Here is a 12047-nt window from a genome sequence, read left to right as displayed (position 1 = left end):
CCGTCGCCCCACATCATACTTTCAATGTACCCCCTCTTCCAGTACCATGCGCCCCTCAAAAACGTGCAAGCTGAGACCCAGAAGGCAAAAGGAGCAGCGAGGGAGAAGGGGAAGGGTGGAGAAAGCTTAGCACCTCTGTCCTGCCTCTGCCGAGATCAAAGCGCGCTTCCCACGGGAAGGCCGCTGACCGGCTCATCCCCTGCTCCACCTGCCTGGGAACCGGCCTGCCGCTCGCCCGTTGCCTTTCCTTTCCAGGGCTGCAGGGCAGCGGCAGGGTGGGGCCTCGAGCTGTTTCTAGTGCTTGCCAAATCCCTCCACCCTAACATCTCCTTTGCCTCATGCATCAGATTTCCTTTCCACCTCCCCAGTGAGTAACGTGTGGCAGGCGCATACGTAGGGAGGGAGCTGGGGAGAGGTCCGTTTGTCTGCAGGCTCTGGGTGGAGCTACCTAATGGCTTTATGGTCCTGGGGACCCAGGGCTGCTGCGCTTTGTCTGGCCGAAGGACAGGCTCTTCCTTCTTCATGGCGGCTTCAAGTGTCCAGCATTCCCATGGTGTAGAGGCACCGGTTAAGCAGGGGCCTCCGGGCCCAGGAGAAGGAAATTCACGCTGAGCGAAGTCCTACTAAGTGCTGGGCCCTGGCTAGGCCCTTCTGCGTATGTCACTTCACTGGTTTCAAGCAGCCCGATCGCGCGGCCATCGATCATCCCTCTGTAGCAAGAGCGCATGGAGATTAAGACGCTCTCCTGGCGCGCACAGCTCTGTCCGGGTCTGAAAAGCCAGCTCTGCCCGACTCCAAAGTCTGAAAAAGCTGGTGACGCCACGAGTCGGCTCTTCGCATCATTAACTGAATTAACTGAACAGCCAGCTAAACCTTTCGTGAATTCATTTAATTCAACATAATTTTAAAATAAAAGTTTAAAGGGAACCTTTAATGACTTCAGCTCTGCTCTGCAGACTATGCGAAGAGAACATAACAGAACGTTGTACCTTTGTGGAATCCACAGTCCAGTAGAAGAGAGTTAACAAATGCCAAAATAAAAGCGTAACATAACAGAAACAGAGGGACGCCCGAGACGGCCGGCTGGATGGACGGACGGGGCAGAGGGCAGCGCCTTTGCCTTAGATGCAGCCTCTCCCTCCCGGAGGCTCCTGTTGCTTCCCTTGGCCCAAGAAGAGCCTCCCAGGCCAGGCCCGGCCAGCGGCCATGTGGAACTAGATCACAAAACAGGAACTTTCTTAAATCGTCTGTGTCCCCTAGCCTAAGAATAGCACGAATAAGCAGGACCTGGGAATAATATTTGATTGGCGAAGGTGGGGAGGCGTTCGGGACCCCAGCTTGCGTACTACCCGCAGCCACCTGCTTCACCAAATAGTGGTTTACATGGCAGTTAGTGAAAATCAGCACGAGAGGCTCCATCCCAGGAGAGGTGAGTTCTGTTACATGGCAGTTCTGGCCCCAGCTGACCGTCTTGCAACCGTGATCTCTTGGTCAAAGAGGGGACTGAGGTAGGAGAGAACGGGTAACCATGGAGAAGGCACTCAAAATGAGGACATGTTGTTCCGAACACACAGCCCTAAACAGACAGCTCAGCACACGTCCTGCTGACAGGGACTCGGCAGTGCTGCTGTCGCGGATGAGGGCGGACAGGCCCTCCTCCCATACCCCAGCCAGGCTCCCTGCATGTGATGTTCGTAGCGCTTTGATGCCAGCGTTTCAGGTCACCCTGAGTGGCTGCTTCGTGGCAGCTGCCTTTCTTCTCTTGCTCTCGCTAAACCCGTCTTCCCATACCCGTGAAATAGGTGCACTGAGCAGACACGGCCACCCCTGTTTGGAGCCTTCTTTTCTAGGGCCGAGCCCATGTGGTCCACGGGCTGATACCAAGGGGCCCTCCTTGGTTAAAAATACAAACCTCTCAAGTTTCTGTGATCACGATGGCGGTTTCGTTTCTGGATGTGTCACCCAGGTGACCCCTCCTATCTGTTCCACATGTGGGTTTGGTAGACACAATCTCTACTTAAGGCCTCTTCCAGCTCCAGAGCTCGGGGCTTCGAGCATCAGAGAGTAAGAACTGCAGCAGCAAGGAACTAGGCCCCTGTCTCCGTTCTAGCAGTCCAAAACACAAAAAAAAAGAAGCATTATAAGCATTGGCACAGTTTGGGACATTTTCCTTTTAATTAAATGTGTTGAGTTTTCTGCCATGAATGTGCAAAAGCCACGTCCCCATCGAATGACTCCCATGGATTCTACAGATCCATAGAGAACGTTCCACAGGCTCTCCCACGGTGCCAGATGTACATCCAGACTCTTCACAAGGATCATTTGGTAGCAATGGCAATAACCCTGGATTATTTGTTAGAGGCTCTTTGAATGACATCAAACTCATGACACATATCAAGATCCCTTTTTTCACGCCCTCTGTACCATTTTCTCTGTGGAATTTGAATTTCCCTGGCTTACTTACCGCCTGACAATATCGCTATTGAAAGCACATAATATTAAGGACCGTATGCTCTCTCTCCAGAGAGTGTGCACAAATACTATTTCTGTTAAAAACCAAACAGAAGTAGCAGCTTTGCATATTTCCCATTCAAAGACTTACTCAATTGAATGATTCCCTTTGTCATGGAGTGTTTTTCCCGAAGCGGGCCCCAATAGAGAAGCTGAATCAGAAATTGTGACTTACCAAAGGTCACAAGGAGTCATCTAGCGAGCTAGAAATAGAATCCAAAAACCTTTCTTTTCATTCCCTGACTTTCAAAACAAATACAGTCTATAACAGAGAAAGAAAAAGTGAAGTAGGAAAACAGTTGCTTTGACATTCCCGGGCCGGGAACTGCAGGCAGCCAGAACTGATGGGCAGCTGCGGTGCTCCGTGAGGACCAGTGAGGTGCTGTCTGCCTTCAAGGGGCTGATCCTCCAGAGCCGGGGAGGTCAGGTCACTGGTGAAAGGTCCCTGTGCAAAGCAGCATGTGCTCATGAATGCCTGGACGACCGCAGAGGAAGTCTCGTCCGTCTTCATAGGCCCCACAGCAGCCAGCACCGTGACCTGCATGTGACTTGCAGGCCAGCGCCGTCTATTTGTTGAACAAGGGCCATAAGAGAGGTACCACCAGCACGCTCTGGGAGTTGGTGGAGAACGAGGGACAGCTTTGTGAAGGAGGTGACATTTGAGCTGTGCCCAGAAGGATGGGGAGGATTTTTACAGGCAGCAGGGATAGGGGGAGGGCCTTTGCAGGCTCCAGGAAAGAGGGATGACAAAGACCCTAAGGGAGACAAAGCGTGGTTCGGGTTGGGAGCGCTCAGCGCAGACCGCCGTGGCTGGAGAAGGGCCCCAGGGAGGCAGGACGAGCTGAGGCTGCAGAGAAAAGTTGAGACCTGAGCAGTGACAACCTCGAACAACCAACTAAAGAATTTAGCGGTGGACTGTCCCTGGAGGTCTTGAACAGGCGGTTGGCGCCTCCGGGACAGGACCCTGCTGCATTGTCCCTCCCTGCACACCTGGCACCGCCGGCCTTGGCGATAGCGGGGGGTTCCTTTTGATTGTTCTGTTTGTACATGGTTCAGTGTGGAGGTTTTCTGTGGTTCACTTTGTTTTTTGGCCTTTCCCTTTCCTTACAGTTTTTCACAGCATATGGTCCTGATTATGTGCTGGAAATCACGCCAAGCTGCCGGCCAGACCGCAATGAGCCCCACCGAGTCCAGCAAATCCTCAGCTACATCAAAGGTGAGCGCCACCACTCGAGCCCTGCCCTCCTCGCTCCGCCCAGCTCGCGGTGGCCCGGCAGTGGGGGCTTCCCCAGATACCGTTTGGCTTTCGGTGACTAGTCGTTCCGCTCATTTGGAAGGGAGACCTCTTCTTGGCCTGACAGATCGTACTGGGAATTCCACACTGGCCACTCTGGTCGGGACTGTCATTTGGCCAGCTAATATCACCCTCAGGGACACAAAAGTTTCAGCTCTGGGCACCTCCAATGGAAAACAAGTACTTTTTTTTTTCTTTCCAAAGGGCAACAGTAAAACCCTCTTTGAGGTGAGGGAAGTTCAAGTCGATTCAGACGTGGAGAGCACAGGGCTCGCACACACTCCGTTGCGACACGGTTCCTTGGTCCATTAGGACCTTGAGAGACTGTGGGCTTCGGATGGCCGGGCGCAGGCTCCCCTGTCTCACCTGTCACCTTATCGTTCCCTTCCCTAAGACTGCCCTACAATTATCGTGGCCTCTGGACAGAGGAAAAGTAGCTGTCACTAGGTTATTGCCCTCTCGATCACACTGTTTTGGATCCTAATTGTTTGCACAGTTAAGAAACCAAGGGTATCACACAGCCTGTCTGCTCACATAATGAGCAAGGGAGCACCAGCCCTCCTCTGTATTCCTACTTTGTTGAACGCCTCTGTCCTGAATGAGTGTTGGATTTTGCTAAATGCTGCTGAATGCCGATCGAACCCCACGGCTGCTTCCCAACTCGACGCCCTCGTAGAAATAGAATCTAGCATGACAGGGAAGCACGTTCTGTGCCGGACTTAGTCTGAGGGGACACATCGTGTCCTCGGGGTCTTTGCCGAGGGTGACATTAAGGCCCTATCCTCTGACAGGGCCCGGTCTGTGACAACAGCTGAGTCCATAGGCAGGAACTCCACATCTCAGGCTCCTCTGGCCAGAGAAAATTTTCTAAGTTCATAAGCCATAAACTCATAAGGCTGTGCTCACGGCAGTGCCATTGCCTCTCGAAGGCGCCCCGGACGTCCCAGACTTCCCCTGACCCCACAGGTCCTCAATTCCTAACCAAGTCGTCCGTCCTCCCTTGTCCAACCTCTCAGGCCTTTAAAATCCTTCTATTCCTGGCCTGTCTTCTAAAATCTTCTATTCCTGGTCCTCGCTGTGCTGCAGCCCTAATTAACTAGCAGTCCCATCCTAGCTTCTTCCTGCCCCTCTCAGACCCAGGACGCACTTCCCGTTTCCTTTTGGGCTGATCCTGGACAACCTTCTCTTACCCATCCATGTTCCTTCAGCGTTGCCATTCCCCCCCCCCCCCATCTAGGCTCTAAATCCTGGTAGAGCGCATACAAAGCGGTAGGAACAGAGAAACTAAATTGAGTCTCTGCAGCTACTTGCTCACACCTGCGTATGTGCAGATATCTGTATGCCCCGCACACACACCCAGACACACATCTCCAGAGAGTGGTGACATCTTGCTATTGAAGAAATGGAAATGACAAGTGAGAGAAGACATAAGGAATGTGATTCAAAGGGAAGAGAACTAGGAAAGGTAAGAAACGCAAAAGAGGAACACATTTTTAAAAGATTTGAGATCAAAGACTAGTTTGAGGCTTGGTAAAAAAAAAAAACAATGGAAAATCTTAGAGGACATGTCAGTTATATATAAGACAAGATTTTTAAAAGATCCTAACAGGTTAAAGCAATAATCTGATTGTGATACAATGAAATTAAAGTGGGAAACCTGTACATACCAGAATTCAACTCAGGACTTGATGAAAGCATTGCAGAAAAAATATATAGACCAGGAGACGGGTCCTCAAAAGCAACTGGACATACACAAGATGGGAAGACATGGCTAAGCAGCATTTTGTCTGAAAGAGAGTTGGGGATTTTAGTCAACATGGACTTTCGTGTGAGTCACCAGGGCAAGGTGACCTCTGGAGATGCTTGTGTATTGTCAACGTCACTTTGAAAGGGCCTTATACAAATAGGAGCTTGCTCCAGGAGGCTATCGCTGAGAGGCCATCACAGAGCAGAGGACGCAGACAGAGTCAGTCCATGTGGTCCCAGGGCGCAGAGCTAGGACCCATGGGTAGATATTATTAAAAGGCAAATTTTCATTCAGTAGAAGGAAGAGTTTCCTAACAGTTACAGCTGTCCAAGGTGTACTAGTCTGCCCAGAAAGCAATGAGGTCTCTGTCGCTGGAGACATACCCGTAGAGGCTGGACAGTCATTTGGCTGTCATATGGTAGAGGGGCTCTTGGCATTGGGGGAGGATGATTGTACTAGATTATTGTTAAGGTTCCTTCCAACCCTAAGATTCTAGGATGCCGTGCATGACAATGAGAAAATCCAAAAAACAATTAAAAGAATATGAGGAGAGTCGCAGGCTTGGTAGATGAGTCACAGTTGTCGGGTGGAGGGGACGTAATGATGTGTACAGGAAAGAATTGATGAGAAGAAAAGAAAGTAAGTGGCTGATGGTGGGCGGGGAGGAGCCAGAGAGGGCGGACAGCAAGTAGAGGGGCAACGGCGCTGGGAATCTTCACGTTCCGTTTAGCCATCGTTTTCATATTGAGAAGGTCTTGCGTTCTCGCCATGCCAATGAGCAGAGCACCCAAGGCCAAAACTAGGAAGAAATTCAGCTAAACCTACCAAAAATGAGGCTAGAAAGAAGTCCGAACACTGCTAAAAACGGCCAAGCTTACCCGCTATACTGAGACCGTGCCCCTGCAGCCTCATGACGCACGCTGCCATCAGACAGTGCGTTGCCATGACAATGGTCAGTGTGAAAAGGCTGCTGAATTTTCTGCATTCTGAAGGATTTTCCCGAACCTGCCTACAAGACTGTCATTTGTTCTTTCGTATAAAAACCTCAGTGAGGCTGGCCATCTCTCATCGTGCCCCCCTCAGACCTCCCCCCACTAAAAATCGAGTGGGGGGACACAAGGCACAGATCGATTTGGGGAGGTGGGGTGACAATGAGTGAGTGGATGGATATTAAGCTCCACTCTATGGGAGGGAGTCGAGCCAGCGTGTGTAGCTGAATTTGTTCAGCCTTTGAGATTGGTTTTTTTTCTCTTTCTCACCGCATCCCTTAGAAGCACAAAAGATGGGATTTGGGACCTATTGGAGATCAAACCTGAGAGGTTCATCTTATAGAGATGTGTTCCATACGCCACGGGATGAGTGGACGGACAGGCAAATTTAGACCTCACCTTATCCCATCTGCTCTGCCCATTAGTCTATCCAAGAAGAAAAACAAAGACAAAAATAAAAGCATGGACAGTCAATTCAAACCTTTAGCTCGATACAGAGAAAAGCTCTTCTATCTTCATGTGCCCGCACTCGTTTGCCTTTCCTCTGGTTGACGTGTTCCAGAGGGGTCGGCCCACAGAGAACCTTCCAGAGTTGGAACGGCGCTGACGCACTCAATCTCCAGAGGCCACTCGGCACGGGGAAACGAGGGTAGAGGTTTTCTCGTCCCTGGTACTGATGACATTTGAATCAAGTAAAGGTCCCTAGGGGAACAAAAGCTTCATGTTGCAGCCCAGGCAGGCCCAACCTTCTGAATTATGTGTATGTACGTGTTTTATTGTAACTGGAGGTTTCTACACTTGCTCTGAATTCCCAGACTGTACCCCAAGCTTACCTGTAGTAGAAAAGGAAAGAAATGGGGCCAGGAGGTAAGGAGGAGGGGAGGGGAGACACGCCAGAGGGAAGATCATCAGTGCACGGTTGGGGAGACAGGCCAGCAAACTAGTGCACACGTGCGGAAAGACACCGCAGGTGAAATAATAAGAATGATAGCTGTTATTGACAGATGAGGAAACTGAGGCTCAGAGAGAGTAAGTGGCTTAGCCAAGGTCACGTTTTCCATACACTCAGCAAGTAGTTACTAAGCACCTATTATGCTGATAGGTGATGGAATGGACATTTGGACCCAGGTCTGTGTGATTCAGGGCTTTGGAGTCAGGCTGCTTGGCCTTTCTGGTTCCCCTCCTCCCCTTGCAGTGTCGTCTTGTCGAGTCTGCTTGTCATCCCCCACTCCACTTTTCCTAATCGCCCCTGGTAAACCCTTCCCACCCTGCACTGCACACCTGGCTCCTTCCCCGGGGCTGATGCAAAACACCTGAAATCTGCACTCTCACTCTCCCTGGAAATGGGAGGAAGACAGCCACAGGTAACACTTGACATTTAGGCGCCTGACCTCAGCCTTTTAGCCCTCTCTACACCCGCCCCCCACCCCTGCCGTGCCCCCGTCATCCCACCATACTGTGATCGAAACTTCCAGCTTCATTTTGAGCTGAGTAGAGAAATAAGAGAGAAGGACGGAAGGTGGAAGAAGCCAACCCGCCCAGCTTCTGCTGCCTGAAGTGTGCTGTGGCCACCAGGCCCAGTCTGTGATTTGCAGGTCCTCAGCCTCAAGCTGAGACCCTTTGCACATCTACCGGTAACATCCTCTCCTCGGGAGAACCATTGTGCTGGGTGTGAGCAACACCTCCTCCGGCAGCATGAAGTCTGGATTTGACATTCTTCTAGGGATTAGCAATTGAGGTGTTAGGTCTGGGCATGTCCAAGGCCTGCTGGAGCCGCAAGCTCGAGGCAGGACTCCTGCCTGGTGGGACTGGAAACCATGGGGACTCTGCTTACTTCCACACTTTGTCCCGCTTCCTGGGAAGCCATGAGCATAAGTTGAAAGGCGGGGTGGCTTCCAAGACACACTGACCATTAGCTTCAGGGCTTTGGGAAGGACTTTGGAGCAGCATTGTGGAGGATGCCTCAGCCAATTTGCATGACTTCAGGTGAGGATCTCTGTGATGTGTGTCCCTTATTTCCCCTTGCCCTCCCCTGTCCTTTCTTTATGCCTCTCCGGCCTGCTGTGGGCCTTTCCAGGAGCCTACAGCCAGGCTATGCTTCCCCATTAATCAGGTCCCTCTCTTTCTTGTTGTTGTTACTGTCGTTAAACAAAAAGATAAGTTATAAAAATATCATGCTGAAAATTTTATAAACTCCAGAATAAAAATGGAGGCTACTCCCCAACATTACAGCAACTTAGTAGCTTTTAATGAACCACGGAAACCCTAGGCAGGTTATTAACGAAGATTTGCAATATCTACCTAAATCCAGGAGGTGGGAGCTACTGTTATCGAAGGCCTGGTGTGCAACACCGCGTGCTAGGTCCTTTACATCCATCATCTCATTTAATGCTCACGATCACCTCGTGGCATAGCGTGACTGCCCATAGTCACATAACAAATAAGCGGTGACTTCAGGGCGTGAATCCCGGCCCGATGCCCCTCCTCTCATTGGCAGCAGTGCTCAGTCACGTCTACTCATCATCTCGTGTCTGCTTTGTCCAGTCGCCGCTTAGTAAACCCTTTCCGCCCTGCGAGGTCTCCCAAAGTGAGGTTCTGAACCAGATTAATTTTAAGAAGTGCGATTGTGTCTCCACTTTAAAACCCGGCTAAATCAATCAATGACTCTTCTTTGGAACGTCTCATGTGTTCGGTGCCATGGGAAATATATGAAAAGTTTTAGACATGGTCTCTCCTTCTGATCAGCGGCTAAGAAGTCTAAATGAGGAAACGAGTAACCCCCTTATATCAGCATATAATAATGGCTGATGCTATGCCGGAGAAGTGGGTGACTATGACTTTAGAGGGGCCGCTCTCAGAAGTCGAGGAGGATTTGAACAGACAGGACTGCAGAAGTGCTCATAAGCGAGAGAAACTCGGACAGGTGGGGTCAGCGGCGGATTGCGGGTTCCCTTGAATGTCAGGCTGAGTCGTCCATATTGGCCACAGTAAAGTGGGGGCCATTCCCGGTTCTGGAATTAAGTCACGACTTGACGCAGTGAGATTTGGGCAGATCGTGGTGGTATTCCAAGAACGAGCCTGCAAGGGCCTGAACTGCAGTGGTGCTGGTAGGCTGATTCCTATCTTGTTCCTCCCGAATGGCCGAGAGCTGTTGGGAGGAGAATCCACAGCACCTCGAGGCGGGTCAAGGCGAATGGGAGATGACTCAGAGATCTCCAGAATGGATGGGGAGCTGTTGGTTAGTTTTACAGAAACATACTTGGCATGTTCTGTTTTAACATGGTGAATTTGAGGTATGAGACAGTGCCTCAGTACACCTACATGAAAGAATTTCTTGCAGCCAATTAAAAAGAAATGTTAAAGGATAATTGGATGACACAAGAATATGCTCGTGATAACAATGCTAAGTGAAAAAAAGGCAGGATCCACAATGATTTAATACTACATCGTCTCAATTTCGTAAATATACATAGCGCTTGTGTGAGTGTGTAGATATGTACAGGAAAAGACTAGAAGAAAAAAAAACACAAAAATGCTAACAGGTAATCTTTGGTGGTAGGATTGGAATTCTGGATAATTTTGTACGTCTTTGTTTTTTTTTCTGTAGTTTTCAAAATTTCTATCATGAACGTGTATTCCTTTTACAGTCAGAAAAAAGAAGTAATACGTGTTTGGGGTTTTTAAAGAAAAAGAGAAGATAATAATCTTTTATCAGACCTTATGTCCCAGTTTGTTGTTTCTAAAATCTGGTCACCAGAGGACCGCAGAGTGGGTGTTTTACATGTCTCAGGAGCTGTTTCCTTTCTTAGGCACTTCCAGTAGCTCTACGGTTCTTCCACTGGCCTTGCAAAGCAGACCCTCCCTTGACTCATGTGTAAAGCCTCCTCTGTCTGGTAGAAGGGCAGAAAATCCAGATAGCTCCCTAGGACCACCTCCCTTTCCAGAATTCTCATTCACTCCAAGGCAGCGGTGTCAGTCTCAGTCTTCTGCCCCATTAATCTCTTCCTCCCACAGCGTTGATTACTGTAGGTAGATCACAAATCTTAAAACCAGGCAGAGTGGTTCCTCTTGCTTCTTCTTCAAAATTGTTTTAGCTATATTAATTTCTTTGCCTTTTCATAGAAACTTTAGAATAATCTTTTCTATATCTACAGAAAAATCTCAAAGTGATTTTGTTAGGAATTTTGTTAAACCTGTATATCAATTGGGGGGAAAATATCTTTATTATGTTGAGTCCTCAAATCCATGAACATGGTATGTCTCTCCATTTATTTAGATCTTCGGTTTCCTTCATTAGCGTTTTGTAATTTTCAGCATTCAGATCGTGAACAGGTTTTATACTTGTTTTCCTATTTTTGAATCATTGTGTTTTTCATTTTTGGTTTCCATGTATACATTGCTAGTATATAAAAGTAGAGTTTTGTATATTGTACTTACGTCTTGTGACCTTCCTGAACTCATTTATTAGTTCTAGATTTTTCTTGTGAATTCCTTAGGATTTTCTACATAGATCACCATTCATCTGCAAATAGAGACAGTTTGATTTCTTCCTTTCCAATCTGTATGCTTTCTGTTTCCTTTTCTTGCCCTGTTATGCTTAGTCTTCTGGTAGTATGTTGAATAAAAGTGGTGAGAGCAGATATCCTTGCCTCTTTCCAGAACACAAAGGGAAAACAGTCTTTCATCATTAACTATGATGTTAGCTGTATAGTTAGGTTTTTATAGATATTCCTTATTGAAGCAGTACCCCGCTATATTCCTACTTCTCTGAACACTTTTGTCATAAATGAGTGTTGGGTTTTGATCCAGAAACAGCATTTAACAAAATCCAACATTCATTCATGACAAAAGTGTTCAGAAAAGTAGGAATACAGAGGGATATTGCTTCAATTCAATAAGGAAAATCTATAAATACCTACAGCTTTATTAAAAGGAATAAACTCCACTTGGTCATGGCGTATAAACACATGTATAGATATAGGTATAGATATAGATGACATAGGTATACACACGTGCATATACACACACACACACACACACACAAGTATAGATATATAGATATGAATTCTATTCACTCATGTTTGGTTGATGATTTTCCGTTTATATTTATGAGGGATATTAGTCTGTGGTTTTCTTTTGCGTCCTGTCATCATCTGCTTTCAGTGTCAGGGCAATACTGGCCTCATTAAAATTGAGTTCAGAAACGTTCCCTCCTCTTCTATTTTCTGCGAGAGATAATATTGAATTGGTGTTAATTCTCCTTTTTAGTGGAATTCTCCGGCGAGACGTATCTAGACCTGGAGATTCCTTTTTTTCAGGAGGTTTTTCATTTCTACTTCAATGCCATTGTGGTCAGAAAACATGCTCTGTATAATTTCACTTCCTCTCTATTTGTCGAGGTTTGTTTTATGACCCAGTACATGGTCTGTCTTGGTATATGTCCTGTGAGTGCTAGAGAATAATTTGTATTCTGCTGCTGTTTGGCAGAGTGTTCTATCAATGTCGG

The 12047-nt window shown here is 48.1% G+C and overlaps 1 protein-coding gene across 1 annotated transcript in view; it reads left to right on the top strand.

Moving 5' to 3' along the window:
• Nucleotides 1-12047, top strand: part of HDAC8 (histone deacetylase 8) — a 172802-nt gene that overhangs the window by 148099 nt on the left and 12656 nt on the right. The window contains exon 10 of the mRNA XM_006908550.2: nt 3622-3727. Coding sequence (XP_006908612.1) covers nt 3622-3727 — 106 coding nt within the window. The remainder of the gene's footprint in view (nt 1-3621; nt 3728-12047) is intronic.

This window comes from Pteropus alecto, unplaced genomic scaffold (genome assembly GCF_000325575.1).
Source record: "Pteropus alecto unplaced genomic scaffold, ASM32557v1 scaffold312, whole genome shotgun sequence".
In the NCBI taxonomy this organism is placed as follows: domain Eukaryota; kingdom Metazoa; phylum Chordata; class Mammalia; order Chiroptera; family Pteropodidae; genus Pteropus; species Pteropus alecto.
The sequence above is the reverse complement of the archived record's forward strand: the minus strand, read 5'-3'. Positions and strand labels throughout refer to the sequence as shown.